The 22,735-nt window shown below is 36.5% G+C and overlaps 1 protein-coding gene across 5 annotated transcripts in view; it reads right to left on the bottom strand.

Annotated features, from left to right (window-relative positions):
* Map4k3 (mitogen-activated protein kinase kinase kinase kinase 3) overlaps positions 1-22,735 on the bottom strand; it is a 135,949-nt gene that overhangs the window by 95,957 nt on the left and 17,257 nt on the right. For 4 of the 5 annotated variants that reach the window (XR_007211920.1, XR_007211921.1, XM_048353069.1 and 1 more), the window contains exon 2: positions 4,388-4,445. Coding sequence is in view for 3 of the 5 variants with exons in the window: in XM_048353069.1 (XP_048209026.1) it covers positions 4,388-4,445 (58 nt within the window). In the remaining 2 variants the exon portion in view is untranslated. Of the gene's footprint in view, positions 1-4,387; positions 4,532-4,748; positions 4,877-22,735 lie in introns of those variants that run through there. The other variant, XM_048353070.1, reaches the window with a different exon arrangement.

The following is a 22,735-nucleotide window of genomic DNA, read 5'->3' as shown; positions in this document are numbered from 1 at the left end:
ATCTGACTTATGTAACTGTAACTACTCTGTACATACTTTGATAATAAAAATGCATGAAAAAAACTGATATGAAAGGAGGTTCATAAAATATAACTTTGCAAACTAATAAAACAATAGTAGGATAGGCCCTATGGGAACCTTGAAGGTATAGCTTTTAAGTTTTGCCCTATAATTTCACATACAGTGCTTTCATTAAAACTATTATTTTCCCATTGTAAACTTCCCTGCTGATTAATCTCAGTATTTTCATTGTGTTGGAAAAGGAATTTCTTCATTTGGAAAAGTTTCTCCAAGATGCTACCTAATCAAGCGCTCATCTGTCCCATTTATAGTTTATTTTAAAAACTGATGCTGTAACAAGTAATTATCACTCTAAAATTCTAACTGTAAATCACTTAAAAATCATTCAAGAGACAGGTCATATAGAGTTATATCTTATTAGAACATGAAAGTTCAAAAGAACATATATGTGGGGCTGAGAACGTGGCTTACTGGTAGAGTGCTTGCCTAGCATGCAAGAAGCCCTGGGTTTGATTCCTCAGTACCACATAAACAGAAAAAGCAGGAAGTGGGGCCATGGTTCAAGTGGCAGAGCACTAGCCTTGAGCACAGAGAGGCTCAGGGACAAAGCCCAGGCCCTAAGTTCAAGCCCCAGGACCTGGGGGTGGGGGATGGGGATTACATATATGTGAGTTCTACTCTGCCAGCCAGTAGATGGGGTCCTGCTGCATAGCTTTGGCTGGCCTTAGAGACCCATCTGCCTCAGCCTTCCAAGTGCTGGAATTACTGCATGTGCCACTGTACCCAGTGTCACTTGATTTAAATTGTTTCTAGGTTGGCTTCAAAAGTACAATCTCAGATCTCAGCCCAGGGCCATCTCCTCCAAGGGAAGAGTTATTATAAAACAACACTCTGGGAAAGAGTAGAGCTATAGTATATTTATTATTAGTATTGAGCAACTGCTTCTCTTCCAGCCTTTTGGTGGTTAATAGAGATAAGAGTCTTATAGATTTTCCCATCTGGGTTGACTGTGAACTGCAATCCTCAGATCTCAGCCTCCTGAATAGCTAGGCATGAGCCACTGGAGCCAGCTACACTGACACTTAACCAATGAAATATTTTGATAGGCTCTTAGCAAAGCCAAGTTGCAGTAGGACTGTACTACAAAATGAACACCTCCTTTATGAACTATGAATTTAAAACAGATGCAGGCACTATGTCCAGAAAGCTCTTATCCAAACATCTACATCTGACTTGTAAATCAACACTATTTCTCTACGTGAAAGTTACTGGGTTTTTCCAGGCAAGAGTGTGACATTTATTTATTCTTACTGATATAATTTACACAGTCAAGTTTCAGATAGATTATGATTCTGAAGAACAAAGTTTCTAAGTAAGAAAACAAGGCATAGTGACTCAAGAGAGGGTTTTTGTTATACTTTACAATTGTTCCCTGCTTGAAATAATTTTGTTTCGTTTTGGGTGGTGTACCTGGGGCTTGAATTCATGTCCTTAGACACTGCCCTTGATTTTTTTTGCTCAAGTGCTGTGTTCTACCACTTAAGCCACAGCTCCACTTCTGGCTTTTGGTGGTTAACTGGAGATAAGAGTCTCATGAACTTTCCTGCCTGGGCTGGCTTCAAACCTCAATACTCAGATATCAGCCTCAAGAATTACAGGCCCTTGGCTCAAACAGCTTCCTTTTCAGTGTGGACTTGATGTCTGCTATTCTACTCTAACACATGGTAAGGCAGATTTTTACTCTTTCACTTACTTGAGATGCCTGTGACCTAAGATTCCTGTTCTATTTTATTTCCAAGTGTGAAGAACAACTTGCTATTTGTACTGATTACATTCTACTCTTCAGAAAGTATATTTGGTGGTTTTTCTTTTGGTTAATTACCAATGTCTCCAAGAACGTCTGATTTGGGCAGATACTCTGGTTTTAAAGAATCATCCGTCCTTACTCCAATGAAATTCGTTTACAGTATTTAATGTAAATACATTACTTAGCTCATTAAGTGATGATCTATCACCAAAGGTTTTTCATTTACTAGCTCTAGTAAACACAAACACACACACACACACACACACACACACACACCCCTGAATTTTGCTTTAATAAAGAAGCAAATACTATCACCATCTCCATTTTAGACATGAGAAAAAAGAAGTTCAAGAAAGCTTACATAAATAGTCAAGTCTGGATTAGAATCAGTAGTTTGAGCTCTTAACCATGCTGCCACTCACCAATAAATAATCATTTCTCCCAAAATATAAACTAAAACAAAGAAATTAAACATAAAAATTCAAGTGGCTTCTACAAAAACATAGGAAATCTAATGTTAATTACATTTTTTTTTTTTTTTTTTTTGCCAGTCCTGGGGCTTGGACTCAGGGCCTGGCTTCTTTTTTTTTTTTTTTTAAGTTTTTATTATAAAACTGATGTACAGAGAGGTTACAGTTTCATACGTTAGGCATTGGATACATTTCTTGCCTGGCTTCTTTTTGCTCAAGGCTAGCACTCTGCCACTTGAGCCACAGCGCCACTTCTGGCCATTTCCTGTATATGTGGTGCTGGGGAATTGAACCCAGGGCCTCTTGTACACGAGTCAAGCACTCTTGCCACTAGGCCATATCCCCAGCCCCTAATGTTAATTACATTTAAGTATTTGTCTAACACACACACACACACACACACACACAAACGTAATCACCTTTCTTCGGTGGTATAATATGATTTTTACTTTTAATCGTACATTTTACTTTTAATATATTGATAAATATATTGATAGTGAACACTTGGCAATGTTGAAGATAAACAGCATTGTACAGGTTGAACATTACAGGAATCAGAATACAGCTGTCTTGTTGGACAATAATATTTTACGTTTCTAATTTTTTAAGGGAATTTTAAGATATACTGAGTGAGTTCTATGTTCTAAGCCTAAGCTCAGTGCTGGGAGTGCAAATTTAATAGCAACCTGGAAACAAAGAATCGTCATGTCTAGAATGACAAAACAGCTGCTATAAAGGCTTCAACAGAGCTATTCCTTCAGGCATCATCTTAATTATCTCAGGGCTTAGGGGAAGCTTCCAGAAAGAGAAGACACTCACTGATTTGAAAGAATGATGTGTTGGAATTCTCAAGTAACATATCCACTTAATTGCCAAATGTTTCTTTTTGCTGCTTAGATTTTACCAATATCAACCTCCCTGCTTGGATTCCTTATAAATTTAGGAGTAGGAGATTCAGGAAAACAAATCTTGGTCATGCGATACTAGAATGCTATTAAGACTGTTCAAAACCCATAAATATCTTTTACTCATTATAATTCATTTTGTTATAGTGACAATCGACATCTTAATGGTGTTTCTAAAAAATTTACTGATAATCTAAATCAAGGATAGGCAAACTAGAAAAATAGGTGGTCTGATTTTCTAGCTAGTTTTCCGGCTAACAATGTTTTTTATATTTTGGGAAGAAAAGGAAAACTACAGAGGGAGAGCATATAATGTCCTAGACAACTAAAACATGTACTACCTAGACTTTTAAAGGAAAAGTTTACCCACTCCTGAAAAATCTCTGGGTGGATTTTTCTTCATACTGAATCTTCTAACTGCAGAAGAATTCATCTAGATATTCACTATCCTGATTACCTGCTGTTATACTAGGAGGGAGAGAATGGGAGAGATTTTGGGGAGATGATGGGTAAGAATGAGTAGTAATCACAGAAAGATGTGTGTTTTGAGTAGGGTAGGGAAACCCAAAGGGCAAATGCAGTTTAAAGCTAACGACTAAATATACTGAGCAGCTCTAATGGATTTTTACAATAAACCATTGAAATTGGAAGGTAATATTAGGATATTAATGACACAGTGGTGTGTGTGTGTGTGTTGAGTGTGCTGAGAAACCTGAGACTCAAAAGTCTGCAGTCTGGAGACAAAGAACTAGGCTATGACTTCCCAAATCTCACTTCAGTTCTTCTCACTACATCATACCACCCTTCAGGGTTAACCTAGAGACACACCACTATCAATGTGTTCTAAGTTAGTTTCTGCAGGAGAAACCCTCCCTCTTCTAATTATCTATTCTTTGAGGGGAAAGTACATGCTAGTCTCAAAGAAGTGGAGGAAAAATCAGACAACTAGTTCTTTTCCCAGAAGATGTTGGGAAAAATAAAAACTATTAAACATGTTTAACCTAACCCTTAGCCTTTCATGGTGGCCAACTCCTATAATCAGGAAGAGGAGGCAGGAAGGATTGCAAATTCTAGGCCAGCCTGGGCTGCCTAGTAAGACCTTGTCCCACTAAACCAAGAAACGAAGACTTAAGTTATCCAAAAACTGCTGAACAACAGGAAACATTAAAATTCAAGTAAGTTACCTGGTTCCAATTTAATTACTTTAATTGCTGCTAATTCACCAGTGTTAACATTCCGGGCCTGAAAAACAGAAGAAAAAAGGATTATGGAAAAAAGCTTTATAAAATGACATTCTAGCTTATTGTTTATTTTCATTTATATGAAATGTTCTTTTTTTTTTTGGCCAGTCCTGGGCTTGAACTCAGGGCCTGAGCACTGTCCCTGGCTTCTTTTTGCTCAAGGCTAGCAGTCTGCCACTTGAGCCACAGCGGCACTTCTGGCCATTTTCTGTATATGTGGTGCTGGGGAATTGAACCCAGGGCCTCATGTATACGAGGCAAGCACTCTTGCCACTAAGCCGTATCCCCAGCCCCTATATGAAATGTTCTTAAAGCAAGAACTACAGAAATGATTTATATTTGTAAAACAAACTGTTCTATCCTCTACAATGAACTTCAGCATTGATTTACCTATCAACCTAATATTGAAGCAAGAATAAATACACAGACCTAAGTATTTATGTACTAGCTACTATTGAAGTGGTTTGATTAAGGCTATTCACTCCTTACAACACTCTTAGGAAGAAATAGGATACTAATACTATTCCCATGTTGCAACGGAGGAAATGGAAGCACAGAGAATTTAAAGAACTCATCATGGTCATCTGCCTGGTAAATGACAGTGCTAAGATTCCGACCCAGGAAGTCTGACTCCATTCAAAACAAATGTATTTAATATGACCAAGTATATATTTGCAATCAAAAGTAAAGAATCACTTTTAAAAATCAACATATAATGTTAGATTGCTGGTATTAACTACTGTATAATTGCTTTAAACAAGTAGAAACTAACTTTCAATTTGTACAAAAAATGGCAGTCATTCTTTGCCACTTAAAATACTTCATATTTTAAAATGTTAACTAAAATGTAAATTAGTTTTCCTATCAACCAATAAACACTTCATTGATCACTGGGAGATCAAGTCACCTGATCAGGATTATTCTAATTTGAACCACTTCAGAACTGGAAACTGAATACTTGTAAGACTATTAGGGCATTAAAAATAATCAGTAAAGATCTAGAAAGGTAGATAGGAAGCATAGCCATCACTAAGAATATAAAAAAAACCTGTCTTAGAGCTTGAATTCAGGTGCTGGGCGCTTTTCCCTGAGCTTTTTTTTCTCAAGGCTAGCACTCTTATCACTTTGAGCCACAGCTCCACTTTCAGTGTAGGGGCAGTTAGTTGAAGAAAAGAGTCTCAACAGACTTTCCTGTCCTGGCTGGCTCTGAACCACAATCCTCAGATCTCAGACTCTTGAGTAACTAGGATTACAGGCCTGAGCCACTAGTACTGGGCTTAAATGCATTCTTTTAACTTAAAGAAAAAGATGTTTAAAAATCTCCACATAAAAATTAAAAACATAAACTTAGGAGCACTTATTTCAACCTCAAATTCCCTTAAAATAAATAAGGTAGGTGTTTCAAACAGCATTAGATGAATATTTGTTCATTTCCACGTGATGAACCCGAATATGATACAGGAAGCATCTGCAAAGGAGGGCAGGGTGTACCTGGAAAACACTGAGATTTCTCCCTCCAACTTCAGTCATTAAGCTTCTCCAACACTAAAACTACCTACCAGTCCTACTATTAGACATCTTTCCTCCTTATACTCTATCCTTCAAGCTACACCATTCTCAGCATCTGTACAAATAGCCAAGGTGCTACTCTCCAACTCCGCACAGACTGTGGTTTTGTATGTTTGTTTACTCAAAAGAAATTCAGAGTACAGGTATTCTATTAAAGAGAAGTAGAGAAAGGTGAATTCATACAAGGATGAATTGCATTATTCCCAGTGACCACATGGGGGCAACCTTTCTACTGACAAGTTACATAGTGTCCAAAATGGTTGCTGTACACAATGTACTCTGCTAAAAATAGATGAAAATAGTTAACACCAACATATAGTTAACAGAAAATATCATTATGGGAAGCTACCGACCAATAGTTTACCAAGATACTACTTGACTTATGAACATAACATTTCTAAAGAGTAACAGTTTCAAAATTATTGCTGTTCATAGTAAATTTTTTAAAAAGACAGATTTGATGTTTTCTGTACTGACTGAAATAGTTTCCAATAACTATTTGTCAGTATTGAGACAATTCACAAGAGGTGGGGAGATTAAAAAACAACAACTAAGGAAACTTCAATTCCTGGGTCTTATCAAAATCCATATTTACCAATGAAAGTTTTTAAGGAAGTAGCACACACGATGAAGTGACACAATACCAGCATTTGAGAGGCTAAAGCAGGAAGATCTGTTTGAGATCAACGTGGGGTGCATATTATCTTTACTTGCAACACCCTAAATTGGTGAAAATCTGACAAAAGCTGCTAACAACATTAATGAAAGAATTTTAAGGGTATCATTGGAGGACATAACTGTTTTTTCAAAGAGTATCTTTTAGTAACCCCCCCCCCCAAGTGCTGAGAATTGAGGCCTTGAATGTGTAAGGCAAGTGCTCTAACACTGAGCTCTATCCTATAACTTGGTTTTGGATGAGTCTTGGACTTAATAAAGTCCCTATGTAATCCAGGCTGGCCTCAAATTCAAGATCCTTTTGCCTCCATCAGTGGGTGAAATAATACCCTTGAACCCCTGCGCCTGGTACACCCATTTTTGTGTTATTTGTCTATTGTTGTCTTCTATAATTTTTCTGGATATATTCTGGATGTAAAGCCCTCAAGTTAAATATTTTACAAATGTTCTTTAATTTTATTTGTTCAAACAACTGATTGAGCTTGGGATAATGAGACCCAGGGCCTTATAGGCAAGCATTCTACCTGTGAGGATCTCAACTCTGAATCCCTCCAATGGCCTACCTCCCAGACATCACTATGCACACATACACATATATACACACATGTGTATGTGCACATACAGGCTCTGGGTAATTTTATTCAACTGGAAGTGGGCCTGAAGAAAGAAAGCTGCAGATCTAAAGCTAATCTGTTTATAGCAGTACTTAGAAACTACTAAATTTCAAAGCTGTTACAAATTTTGATTTGGGTCAGGTTCTTTCTAATTCTATGACAATGTTTACATCAAGTAACTTCAGTCTAAACTAACAAACTCAAAATACTAAACCAGCTGGCAAGTTACATAAAAATCATAAGGCATTTTTTTACAAAACAACAAACTCTGGCACTTACTTCAAATCAGTATATTTAGAATCTGTAATTAAGCTACTGAGGTAATTCTGATGGCCACACGTGAGGATCTGACCTAAAGCATGGAGCCACGTAAGCTCTGTAAAATGTAACTGCTCACTTCTAATGCTCCAAAGAGCATCATGCGGGGTAAGATGGGGGAGAACAATGAAAGAGGTGACAATGATCAAGATGTATTGCACATCTTCATAACCCAACTTCTGGAATTGAAACTTCCTCTACAACTATTTAATAAAATAAAAAATAAGAGGGCATCACAGATGGCTCCATGAGGTGATACCATTCATGCAGATTGGAAAGCAGGCTGCTCACAACAAAGGTAATGAATTAATAGGCCACAGAAAGAAAAGGTTAAGACTTAGGGATGGAAAACAGATTGAGTACACAGGGAGGATAGATGACAGAGTACCTCCCACATAAACGCTCCCTTTCAGAGGGAAATACATAACATATACTCACTGGTCTAAAGATTATGTTTGCTTTTCCAGTATGTGTCTACCCCAAAGAAAACAAGTTCAGAGGAAGGTTGACTTCCATCCCTGGCATGTCCAGGACGCTCCTAATTTACCGTCATCATCGTCGTCGTTGTCATCATCATCATCATTATTTGTGTGTGTGTGTGTGGCCAAATGTGCACACATAGTGCGTCCTAGCTTTTTCTGCTCAAGGTGCTCTCTACCACTTCAGCTGTACCTCCACTTCTGATTTTTTATGGTAGTTATTTGGAAATCAGGTTTCACAGACTTTAGTGTCTGGGCTGGCTTCGAATCACAAGCCTCAGATCTCAGTGTTCTTAGTAATTAGGATTAGAAAAAAGAGACTGGCACCCAGTTCTAGTACTATTATTAAAAATATCTATTTTACTCCTAAACAATTGAATTATTTTGGCTGGTAAGTCTGTTTTTGGCAGTACTAGAGTTTGAATTTAGGGCCCAGTGCTTGGAAGTGGAGGGCATTTCTGCATGTCCTAATTAAACAGGTGGTAACACAGCATTTGGGAGGCATAGCAAGGATTTAGATGTCCTCTTGTGCCTAAGAATGCCACACACTGGTAGTCCTCAGCAAAATGCTAACAGCTTGCTATGTTTGGATTTGTCTGAGTACATTCTCCAAAGACCTATGTGTTGGAGGCTTAGTTCCAGGTTGGTTTGGAACCTTTTAAGAGGGGCCTAGGATGCCCTCAGTCATTGGAGGAGTGACCCCAAAGCCAGGTCCTCTGACTTCCATTTTGGCTGGGTGACTCCTCAATCTTTCTACAATGCTGTTAGCAGTCCTCAGAGGTTGAACCGGTAAAATCACTCAAGTATACAATGGCAGCTTTCCAAACTGTGAGCTACATAGCCCTCCCCCACTCTTTCTTTTTTTTTTGTTTTAAAGACTGATTGAAGTATTTCATTTTAATAATGAAAGGCAAATACAAGCACCTATAATGAGAAATACTGGATACACCAAAGAAAGAAACATAAGGAATCTAATATGGAAATTAAATAACTCAATAAAGAACAATTGTAGATTGCTTTAAATCACATATTCTCAGCTGACATATCTATATTCAGATCCTGAGTCAGTAGTGTGAAGTAAGTCCCAGGACCTATGATTTTAATAAAGTGAGTCTGACTTAATCAATAGTCTATCAATCCCACCTTGGAAATATTGTAGACTAATGAGGGTGAAATGGCTGATAAGTGGGATTTAAGAGATTCTCATTAAAGGAAGAGGATGAAACCTATAGCAGAAAGTAAGAGTTCACATGTCTGTATCATTAATTGTTGCCAAATTAGAAATTCTAGATTAAAAGAGAAAGCCCTTTTCTAACATTAATAAAAATGTAAGTAGAATAGTGGTTTTCCATTACATAAAATACCTTTTCTTTTTAAATACTGGAAATGAAAATTTAAATAATGTCTCAGAATACCATTAATAAAATAACTCAATTCATAACCTATATATCAATCTCAATCACATATGAGCATGGTGGGTAGGAGATCTTCAGAAACTCTGTATGACTTGTCATATAAATTAAAGAGTAAAGATTCTGAAGAAAGGCTGAGGAAGTAGCTGAGTGGTGGAACACCTGCTAGGCATGCCAAAGGCCCTAGGTTCAATCACCAACACTGAAAAAGAAAACAAAGTAAATGTAGAATAACGTAATGAAGTTAATAACAATGTAGACCTTCCTAACCGATTTCACTGAGGAATGAAGTCTGAGTTTTCCAAATAACATAAATGGAAAAATGATTTTTTAATATAGAAGAGAAACATTAAATATTTAGTGGGTAGTACAAAATTTAACATCAGATATGAAGTTGTGGCTCAAGGGGCAGAGCATGAGCCTTGAGTAAAAAAAAAAAAAGCTCAGGAACAGTGCCCAGGCCTGACTTCAAGTCCCAGGACAGATATATATATATATATAAAAAAATCAAAATTTAACATTCTCAGTTAAATAAAAATTTCCAGTTGCATTATCAATAAACTCTTCTAAAGTGATGCTTATAAATATGCTACTGAAGATGTGATGCTACTTGTCCCAATATGTGATCATGTATGTTCAGTGTTTTTGCTTATTTTTCTTAGCAGTACTGAAGTTTGAACTTATGGCTTCCCACTCACTAGACAGCTGTTCTACCTCCTGAACCATACCCACAACCCTTTCACTTTAGTTGTTCTTTGGATAGGGTCTTGCATTTATTCTCAGGCCAGCATAGACTGTGGCCCTCCTATCTACACTTCTTTCAGGGATGGTACTCAGCTTATTTGTTGAAATGAGATCTTGCTACCTTTTTGCCTGAGTTGGCCTTGAAATGCAATCCCTCTCATCTTTTCTTCCCAAGAAGCTGAGATTACAGGAATGAGGTGCTGTACCTGGCTAGATTATGGCTTTCTAACATGGTGCCCAAGACAGGACTTTCAGTGAGTCTAAGAATCCCCACATATGGAATATAAATTAACACATTTATATATATTTCTGATAAGAAAGTATATAGCTTCCATCAGATTGCTCAAAGGTGACCATAACAAGAAAGTTAAAAACCATTCCTCTAAATAAATATGAATGCTAGAATTACCCTGTAATCCAGAGACACCACCCTTGGGCATCTACCCAGAGCACTGCAAGTCAGGATACAGTAAAGACTTTTGCATATCCATGTTTACTGCTGCACTGTTCATGAAAGCCCAGTTAAAAAAACAGTCCAGACGCCCTGCAAAAGACGGATCAAGAAAATGTCGTACATATACACAATGGAATTCCACTCATCTATCAGAAAGAATAATGCTATGTCATTTATAGGAAAAATGGATGGACCAAGAAAAATTATGTTAAGTGACATAAAGTCAGCCTCAGAGGGACAAATAGCACATGTTTTACCTCATGTGAAAGCTAGATCTAAAATGCAGGAGCTCGGAATGTGGCTTCGTGGTAGAGTGCTTGCCTAACATGCATGAAGCCCGGGTTCGATTCCTCAGTACCAGATAAACAGAAAAAGCCAGCAGTGGAGCTGTGGCTCAAGAGGTAGAGTGCTAGCCTTGAGCAAAAAAAAAGAAGCCAGGGACAGTGCTCAGGCCCTGAGTCCCCAAGCCCCAGGACTGGCAAATAAATAGATAAATAAAATAAAATGCAAACACATGGTAACATATACAGGGCTTTATACATATACATACAGACTAAAGAACACTAAGGGAAGGAGTCTAATAGTCTAACTCCTCTGAATAACTAATGATTTGTATATAAAAATGACCATCAGGAAGTGGAAACATGTTTTGTTGGGGAGGGCAAAGAAAAGGTGATACACAAATGGAGAGAAGAAGTATAAGCAAAATGCCATTATATCCAATGTACATCATGAAAGAAATGAAACTACCTAACTTGAGGGTAGGGATGGGAGGGGGGAAATGGGGAGAAAGATGGAAGAGGTGACATTGGTCAAGATGAACTGTAGAGTACTCTTAACCTGACTTAGGGAACTATAACTCTTTGTATATCCACTTAATAATTTAAAAATCTGGATGCTATTAATTTAATTTGAAGTGTTGTCAGGTTGTTGGTCTGATGCGTAGAGTCAATCCCATGTGCTTTTAGCTTCCTACAGGCTAGAGAAACTGGAAAGTGAGCATATTAGAAAACATACTTAATAGAATCATGAGGGGCTTTACTATGAATAAAGTGAATAAAAAACACTGAATATTTATTTATGGAGACAACTGTTAGTTCAAATTAAGCATATTATTTTTATTGTGTTACTTTTTTATCCTCATAGCATGTAAGAGCAGTCCTGTGATTCCCATTTTAAAGATGGGGATATTGAGGCTCAATGAAGCTACTTGAGGTCCCAGAAGCAGAAGAATTTGAACCTATTTTTAACTTGAGAGTGTCTGCTTTCCATAACTCTATAGTACCACTGGAGAAAGACAATTTCTTGCTGGTCTTCACTGTGTATACACAATTCTTCTCAGCAAGGAAATAGAGGGTGTTAAGATTTGTGAAGACTTTATACATAAAGCCTGCCAAACACTGCATGAATCAATGTCACTATCCATCTGTGTGCCTTTGTGGCTGGCTTTTTGTTCTGTTCCAGTGAAACCCAATATTACAACACATAAAATCTTTAGTCTCAGTATAAGACTTTTATTAAGGTAACTTTGATCTTACAAAGGAATACAGTGGGGCTCCACTTTATCCATAGTTCCACTGAAGCTTTAGTTTCCACTGGTTAACTGTGCTGAAAAATACTAAATGGAAAATTCCAGAAGTAATCAAGCCATATGTTTTAATTTGTTCTAATTATCCTACCTTATAGTTATTAATCTTTTGCTGTGTCTAATTTATAAGTTAAACTTTATGACATGTATGTATTTCTATAAGAAAGAACATAGGTACAGGGTTTTGATAAAAGCTGAAGTTTCAGGCATCCACTATGGTCTTGGAACTTACCATCCTCAAAAGAGGGACTCCTGTATCTTTAAGCACATACTATAAAATAGCCTCTAATTTTTTTTACAAAGCCATTTTTTGCAAGTAATAATAATAAAAAAATCAATTAAAACAAAAAAGCTACATAACAGCAATCTTCATTTTTATGTTTAAAATCATTTACATGCAAATCTGAACTAAGTGAAAAAAGTATTAGAACATGTGCCTGGAATTGAGGCTGGGATATTTACACTTTATCATTAACAGAAAAATAAGGACATACATATGTTTTTCTATGACACAAAATTCCAAAGTCAATATATTTATAAAAGAAATGGACTAATTCAGCTTTAGGGACTCTTTCAATGTTAATACTACAAAGTACTATGGCAATGATATTTGAGACATTTTTATTACTTGATTATGCAAAAAAGTTTTCTTTTACTCTCAAAAACTTCACCTAATAGAAATGAATGATTGATATTAACAGTACTATCCTCTTGTTACATTTTTCTTATTCCAATGTCTTTGAGGCTTTTAGTCCAGTGCGTAATCTCAGAGGACAACCTAAAAGAAGAGCAGGGAAAGGGTTGGGGTTAGGGCTCAAATAAGGACTGCCTGAACTATGGCAATTTAATGAGTATAGAGAAAAATGGTTAAAATTCTACCTTATCTCAAGCCACGGTTTTCCAGAACAAAAATGAACAAGGGACACATTATCTATATTTAGTAAATAGCTGTATTTGTATGTCCTTTCAACCTAGAGTCCACAGCAGTCTTCAAATGAAGGAGCCAAGCAGAGCCACTCATCTCCAACAATGCTGGATCCAAGTTCACACAGGTAAGTTATGAAAAAGCTTGGTCCAACTGGAGTACATGATGGAAGAAGGAGGTTAGACAAGGAAATAAGATAGGGAGTATGTAGTTTAGGAGGCCAAAGATAGACAGACAGGCATGGACAATAACTTGAATTAATCTCACTGGTGCTAACAAATATTTACTTGTAGTTTCTGATGATAATCCTGCACACATCTTCAAGGGCTAAGGTAAGGAAACTGCTGTTTCTATTGCCAGTGCTATACCTTCCCAAAGGATGAGTCAGTCATTCAGGCCTGGAAAGGGAATTTCCTGTGGGTCACATACAGAATTTAATGACTTCATTAAAATCTGTAACTCTCCTAGAAAACACACAAATGTCTATGAAATAATATTTCATCTTTTTAAAAAATCTACTTTTAAAACATCATAGAAATGAACATCTCAGAGAAACACAAAACAAAAGCATAATTGGTCCTCTGTATCTGGAGGTTCCACAAACTATGGGTTAAAAATATTTGTAAGGCCTGGTGCTGGTATCTCACCCTTACAGTCCTACCTACTCAGGAGGCTGAGATTTGAAGATTTCAGTTCAAAGCCAGATTGGGCAGAAGAGTCCCCATGAGACTCTTATCTCCAATTAACCACTCAAAAACTGTAAGTGGAACTGTGGCTCAGAGTAGTAGAGCATTAGTTTTGAGCAAAAGAGCTCAGGCCCTGGTTCAAGCTCCACAACTGACAAAAAATTATATTGTCTCTATATAATATTATATACAATATATACATTATATTTACACACACACACACACACACACACACACACACACACACACACACACACACACACGGGAACAAGCACCAGTTGCTCTTGTCTGTAATCCTGGCTACTCAGGACCCGGACTTGGAAAATTTAAGGTTGAAAGCAAACTCAGGCAGAAAAGTCTTAGACACTCCATCTCCAAAATAACGAGTAAACAGCAGGGCTGGAGGTGTGGCTCAAAAAGTATAGCAACGGCCATAATAAGCAAGCAAACTGAGCAAGGGCAAGGCCTTTGAATACAAGCCCCAGTAAAACAATACAACAAAACTAATTATAAAATTACATTAAAAAAACATCTAAAACCAAGTAGGAGATGCATGAACTATCTCATAAGATAAATACTTATATAAAACAAATGAATCATTTTGTAAAATAAAATTTAATTCTTAAATCACTTGTTTTGGAAACACAAGCTGAAAGTTATCTAAGACTAGTGATTTAAGTAATTTCACCAGTTAACTCAGAACACACTCTGCTTACACTAATATGGAATATTCTAGAACATTTAAAAATTCAGTTGAAAGGTGACAACTTGTTATCTCAATTGTGTATGACAAAAACACAATGTCAAAATGATTATTCACTGATATGTTTTTAGAAAGACTTCCTGTATGAGCGCATGAGATAAAATATTTGTTCTAAAAAGCATGCAGAAATTGTTTTGCAGGTGTGAGTACACTGTAAACAGCAGGCAAAAACAAAAGAGGTAACCAGTTAGAAACACAAATTGGCCAGGTGCCGGTGGCTCACACTTGTATTCCTAGGTATTTAGGAAGATGAGATCTGAGGAAGCAATTCAAAGGTAAGCTGGGCAAGAAAAGCCTTGAAACTGTTTGTCTTGAACCACCTGAAAAGCCAGAGATGGAGCTGTAGCTCAAGTGGTGGAGTGCTAACTTTAAGCACAAAGCTCAGGGACAGTGCCAAGGCCCTGAGTTCAAGTCTTAGAGACAACAGTATCAGCTTCAAAACAGACTTTGTAAAGTTAATATTTACTGTACAAGACACCATATACATTTTCAATTGTCTCATATAAAATTAAAATTAATTTTAAGTCTAACTTACTCCTACATTTTAGTTTTGGAGAAAACATTAGAGAAACCTTAAAGACTCATCAATTACCTGAATCAACAAATATTTAGTGTCAGGTGCTGTGTAAGGTGTCTTTATACTGAGATTTTGGAGGAAACAGTTTAAAGTGGAAAGAAAACAAGTATAGACTTGATAGGTTACTGTAAGAATATTAACCAAATCAGGAAAAGATTCTCTGGGGACACAATTTGATTTGTCATTACAAATAAAGCAGAGTAAATTTTAATCAAGATTTTGTGCCTTTGAAGTAAAAGCATATAAAATATATTATTTTATTTCCTTATAATCTTGAAACAAATACAGAAGATTCCAATGTGAGAGCAACTAGCATCCATCATCTGAATTCGTGCTAAGAGTAGAAACAATACTTTCTAGTTCAGATACTCACTCATGACATGCAACTTTCATACATTCTAATATTCAGTTTAATGAAACAACCAAAAAGGTTGACATCAATGCTTCCACTCAACAAATTATATCAATACCTTCGTCAACAGATGAATGGATAAAACAAGCTGTGAGTTATAAAATGTAATGCTGCTTAATAAAAGTGACCATATTAGCAGGGGCACCGGTGGCTCACGCCTGTAATCCTAGCTACTCAGGAGGCTGAGATCTGAGAATTACAGTTCAAAGCCAGCTGGGGCAGAAAAGCCCATGAGACTCTTACCTCCAATTAACTACCAGAAAATCTGAAGTGGCACTGTGTCTCAAGTGGTAGAGCATTATCCTTGAGCTGAAGAGCTCAGGAATAGTACCCAGGCCCAGAGTTCAAGCCCCAGGAGCAAATAAATAAGTGAATAAATCATATTAATGATACAACATGTATATATCTCAAATTCTAAATTAATGAAATTAAACTGGAGTAGGTATTTTCTAGGATTTGGAACAGGATCTCAAAGGCCCTCATGTTAAAGGCTTCATCCCTAGCCTGTGGCACCATTGGGAGGTGGAATCTTTAATTGGCGGAGCCCAGTGGAAGGTAGATGGATCCTAGAGGTATGTCCTTGAAGGAGATACTGGACTCTAGTCCTTCCTCTTTCTCTTTTGCTTCTTGGATACCATGAAGTGAGTTTTCTCAACCATATATGCTAGCATAGGCCTAAAACAATAGGGTCAAGTGATCATGAATAAAACTTAGTCAAATATATATTTCCTCCCCATAAGCCATCTCAGGTATTTTGGCACAGTGATGGATGGAAAGGTGACAAAACAAAACTGTGTAACTGACACTATATACAATTCTGGTTAACAAAAAACAAATCCACAGTGATAGGAAGCAGTTCAAGATAGGTTATATAACTATACTATGCCATTGTACACAAAGACTTGAGAGTACCTGAAGATTTTTGTATCCAGAGAGGTCTTGTACAACTATTAGTAGATACCAAAGGATGACTTCAAGTTCCTCAAAATAAAGACATTCATATTATCCTATGTATTCACTGTCATTTTCACTACTGTGACAGAACAAAACTGTTAAATAAACTCTACTGTTGTTGTTTCCACTCATAATTTTTATTTTCTTACTCACCATACAAAGAATCAACAATCCAAACATGTTCTTACAAAGGGCTTTGCAAAATACTTTATCAAATAACTTTCATTTGTTGAGTTATGGGAGAAAAGGAGGATAAAACATGGAGAGGAATGGATAAAGAACAGAATGAGATCTTAATCACTCTTTAAATATTTCCTTATATGCTTTGTTTACAACCTGAAAATTTTAGTATACTTAAGACTATACTATTAAAAAGCTCAAATGAGCCAGGTACCAGTGGCTCAGCCATGAGGCTGAGATCTGAGGATTTTGGTCCAGCCCAGGCAGAAAAGTCCTTGAGATTCTTAGCTCCAGTAAACAACTCAAAAAGCTGAAAGTGAAGCTGCAACTCAAGTGGTAGAGTGCTAGCCTTGAGCAAAAAAGATCATGGACAGTGCCTAGGTCCAAGTTCAAGCCCCAGGAGCCAAAGGAGAGCTCAAGATCCTAAGTTTAAGCCTCATTACACACACACACACACACACACACTTAAATGAAAAGGCTCAAAATGACATAGAATGTACATGTATAAATACAGAAGTATCAGACAACTACAAGAATTTTTTTATATAAGTGGTTTAATATCCTTTGAGTAACATAAATGTCAGCTCAGCTTACACATCTGAATTTTTGTGAACATTTTACTGAAGATAATGCACTTTAGTTTCAAGGGCTAAATATTTAATATAGTAGAGAAGATGCTTTTAATAAAATTTTCAGTAAAAATACTATCTAGAAATAACATATCACTTCACTTCTGTTGTAGACCAGAAAATCATTCTTATTATTTTGGATAAATATATGTTTCAAAATGTAAAAGACCAAAAGACTCAAGAAGTCTTTACTGATGAAAAGTACCAACTGGTCAGTCACCATATCACCCTGTCTGGAAACCAGTGAAGCCTTATAGATCCCTCAGACTTGCTATTTGTATAAAGAGGGGAAAAAAAGTCATAAAAAAGCTCCATACTTGATTAAGCCTTTTTGAGATATATCATACGTTACTAAATAATTAAAAAAACAAATACATTGATTTAATTTAACCAATTTAATTAAATCCAAATACATACCAACAAATGTTTGGATTTCACATCTCCCTCAATATAAGTGACCATTTTTCCATCAAGTAAAAATTTGGTATTTCAAGCTAATAATAAAAAAGGTTAGTTATCAATTTTCTAGAGCTGATTCTCTTTAACATATACAAAATAAGCAATAAAACACTAATGAATTAGAAAAAAAATACTGAAGCATAGCTTAGACTCCAGATTTATGAATGGAAGTAGCAAAAAGTCCAGAAATTAAATCCATATAAAGAATATCTACAAAGAGATGGTCCAATAGAAACATAGATTAAGCATACTAATGACCCTTAAATATAGGAAAAGCTGTCTAATCTAACTCATTAAAACAGAAACGCATATTTTAAAAATACACTGAGAATTAACTCTATTGGTCAAATGCAATCTAAGTCTAATCACTCGTCAAGTTTTGGAGAAATGCAGGTGCTACAAATACCTTACTATATAGAGAAATGAAAATTGCTAATGCATATAACGAGAATACAGTAATATTTGTCAGAATCACATAAACATTTACTAGCAAACAGATTTCTCAGGATAAAAAAAAAAAAACAAACACCCAAGAGGAGCTCTATGTTCTTCTTTTAAGGAACTCCATATTGCTTTCCAGAGTGGTTGAACAAGTTTACATTGCCACCAACAGTATAGTAAGTAGCTGGTCCCTTTTGGCCTCATCCCCACCAGCATCTGTTACTGTTTTCTTGAAAATGGCCATTCTAACTGGGGTGAGGTAGAATCTCAATCTTGTTTTGTTTATTTATTTATTTTTTTTCTCAAATTTTTATTATCAAACTGATATACAGAGAGGTTACAGTTTTCAATCTTGTTTTGATTTGCATTTCTTTTATGACCAGAGATGCTGAACATTTGTTCATGTGTCTATTGGCCATTCTTATTTCAACCATGTTGCGGCATTATTTACCATAGCTAAGAAAATAAATGTACTCATTACCTTATGTAAGTATAACTCCTCTTTCCATCACCTTTACAATAAAAATTTTTAAAGCACAAAACAATGAAGAGACCTTGATACATATGAAACAACACATGCACAACTATTCAGTATGAAATTACTTATAACAGCCAAAGACTGAACACATTAAAGTGCCCTGCAAAAATGGACTGGCTGAATAAACTATGACCCATACCCACAACAACTTAGTAAAAAAAAAAAAATGTAAGAAAGGTATTTCTATGCAATGCTATATAAAGATAACATCAGGGTATAAAAGTTGAAAACAGTACAACGTTGAAGCTATCTTTTGAGTGAAAGAAAGAAATAAAATACATATTGGATTTTTTCTACATTTAAAAATATAAACCAAAATTTAAAAAATATTTACAGATAGTGGGCCAAAGACATGGGGCAGGTAGGGCATGGGTGGGATAAAACAAGATTTCCTCTTTTTAAAAAATAGCATTTTGAGCTCAACATAGATCTACCCTATGATCCAGCCATACCACTCCTAGGCATCTATCCTGAACAACAGGTCCCAAGATATCACAAAGACATCTGCACTTCCATGTTTATTACTGCACAATTCACAATAGCCAAAATATGGAAACAACCCAGATGCCCCTCCACAGATGAATGGACCCAAAAATATATGGTACCTATACACAATGCAATACTACATAGTGATTAGAAATGGTGAAATATTGTTATTCGCAGGGAAATGGTCAGAACTTGAACAAATAATGTTAAGCGAAACAAGCCTAGAATACAGAAAACAAAGGGGCATGATCTCCCTGATATATGAATGTTAAGGTGGGGGGAAGGGAGACAGTAGAGACCAGGTCTGTGACACCAAAAACCTCTTGTCAAATGGTATTTCCCACAGGTTTGGGACAGCGACCCTGCACTATGTAACTAAAACCAAACAACTACTCAACATTTAAAGGTCAATAATTGACCTCTCAGTGGATCACAATAGCTCAAAAGCTATGTATGTACGTACGTATAAGACTATTGTCAACATATTGTCTATTGTAGACATTACATTTAAAGCCCTAGGTGAATTTTCTTTGGCGTAGGCCACGTGGCTACTGTATATGATCTTGGTACATTGTGTATTGTATATATGTCTACCTGACCTAGGGAAGGGAAAGAAAAACAGGTTGTAAGATAGCACAAGAAATGTACATACTGCCCTACTATGTAACTGTACCCCTTTTGCACAACACCTTGTCAAAAAATTTTTGATTAATAAATTATAAAAAAATTAAATGCATACCCTACAATATTAATAAAATTGAGGGGCGGATTTATGTTTGGAGAGAATGATGAAAGAAGTGTCTGTTTAAGATGAATTGTATTTATAGGTTGGTATACTGAATGGTAACTTCTTTGTACAACTACTTAAAGATAATAAAAATATAATTTAAATATAAAAAAATAGCATTTTGGGCTAGGCACAAGGGGCTCATACCTATAATCCTGCTCAGGAAACTAAAACCTGCCCATGCACAAAAATCTGCAAGATTCTATTTCCAATTAATTAGCAAAAGGCAGGACTAGAAGTGTTGGCTCCAGTTGTATACTGCTATCTGCAAGAAAGTTGAGTGAGAGCTCAAGGCCTTGAGTTTGGTTTCCTTCCTTCCTTTCTTCCTTCCTTCCTTCCTTCCTTCCTTCCTTCCTTCCTTCCTTCCCAGTCCCGGGCCTTGAACTCAGCACCTAAGCACTGTCCCTGTTCTTCTTTTTTTTTCTTTCCCTAGATTTATTTGTCAAAGTGGTCCCTGGCTTTTTATTTTTATTTTTTTTACTCAAGGCTAGCACTCTGCCACTTGAGCCACAGCACCACTTCTGGCGGTTTTCTATATATGTGGTGCTGGGGAATCGAACCCAGGGCTTCATGTATACGAGACAAGAATTCTTGCCACTAGGCCATATTCGCAGCCCAAGGCCTTGAGTTTGAAGTCACAGTACTAGCACCAAAAAAATCATTTTGGTTTCTGAACCACCGTCTTTAAACCACCATGCCCCCCCATACTGAACCATGTACAATCCTTTCCTGTGATCACTAAAAGAATAACTTTAAAATGTGTGAAACATCAGCATCATAAATAGAATCACATATCCATAGGCTCATACTAAATTTCTAAGCAATCTATTGAAAGCGGAGAAAGTGTCATATCTTTGTGTAACAACAAAAAGCCACACCACTGTTCACTTGGTTCAAGGTAGAGTTGTGTTTCATATGTCAATAAGAAGCAGAAAGAAGCATCGACACTTCTGACAGGCAGTCAATTTTCTTGGCAAGAAGATTTTAATAACTGTTCAATGCAGGTCAGACTGGGATTACCTTAACACCAGAGATGGCTTGGAATAGAAGGCAGCAGCCTTAAATCCAATCCAAGAATAAAACCCTAAGAGGAAACACTGTTTCCAATGTATGCCACACTGTCTTCTAAAAACACCACCAACAAAAAACACTGGAACCATCTTGCTTCCATCTTTAGGAAGTTTTGCTTAGGACAAGGAGAGAGCAGGGAAAGCCTAATTTTGCATCTAACTAAAACATAAGTGAGAACAGATCACTCTTAAGCACTCTAGTTGAATGAAAGATAATTTGGGATCATATTCTAGAAGAGACTGCCCCAACTGCCTAGGAGCAGGACCAGCCAAGCCTGGTAATGACTTCTAGAGCATATAACTCAAAAGAAATCCTAGCACTTATGTAAAAATTGTGTCCAAAGTTAAGAACCCCTGTTATAAGCAGACATTTCAGCATTTATTACGAGAGACTTTTCTAAGTAGGATCTAAGTAAATACATGTAAGATCTATCTGGGTAACAAATTATATGCGAGAGGATTTGTTGTCACTTCTGAAAGAATTTTACATTTCTGGGAACATTTTAAAAGCATGTGTACAAAAAGAAAAACAGGCTGGTGAGTTTTAAAACAGGAACCAAGTGTGTAGACACAGTTTACCTACTAGACTTGTCTTACGAGCTTAAGACCCATAGGACCCGCTATATGTCACGAGTCCCACATACCTCAAATCAACCTTCATCTTCAAAAAATAAAACAAAATGAAGCCCAACCTATTTTTCTTCTGGTATTATTCCTCACTTGTCTAAGCTAGAACTCTAACCAATTCTTTAGCCCTGTTCCCTGCCTACCCTTCCCCCATCCCTCCATCATGAAATGAACCTTTTGCTGAGTCTATTCTTCCCACCCCCAATGCTCTACTCTTGACTCATCAGTCTCTATGCATCTAGGCTTTTGTTTTTATTAGTATAAGCTGTTGGTAACTATTCCCTGTGAGACTTTACAAATATGCTTTATTGGTAAGTATGTACTATGTCTTCTCTTTTATGTTGGGTAATCTTGCTAGGGTTTGTCTTTTTTGTTGTTGTTGTTATTTAACATGCCTTTTCAAATATCTACCTTCAGGTTTTACTGATTTACCTCCCCTTCCACCACCAAAATCCCTTCATTAATTATTATTCCTGTTCCCACATTTCCAGTGCCTACAAGTTTGCTTCATTTTTTTCCCAATTCCTTGGGGAGGGGGTAAATATTTAACGATCTTATTTGTTATTTTTTCCTCCTTTTTAATCTTGAATTTACCATTAAGCCCTCTCCTGCCTTTTCTATATCCAAATTTGGTGATTTTTTTTCAACAACTAAAATATTGGGTAATTTCTACTAATGAGTAACATAGTTGGTTTTATTTCAAAGGGAAACACACACACACACACACACACACACACACACACACACACACACACCCCTCTTGTAGGTTACCTAGCCAAAAATAGAGTGATGATAGCCAACTTTACCTTTCCATATAAAAAGTTTTTAAATGAACAAAATATACTAACAATGATCCTGAGCAAAGGCTCTATCATGTTCTCTAAAAACAGGAAAAGAAAATCTT

This window comes from Perognathus longimembris, chromosome 8 (genome assembly GCF_023159225.1).
Source record: "Perognathus longimembris pacificus isolate PPM17 chromosome 8, ASM2315922v1, whole genome shotgun sequence".
NCBI lineage: Eukaryota > Metazoa > Chordata > Mammalia > Rodentia > Heteromyidae > Perognathus > Perognathus longimembris.
The sequence above is the reverse complement of the archived record's forward strand: the minus strand, read 5'-3'. Positions and strand labels throughout refer to the sequence as shown.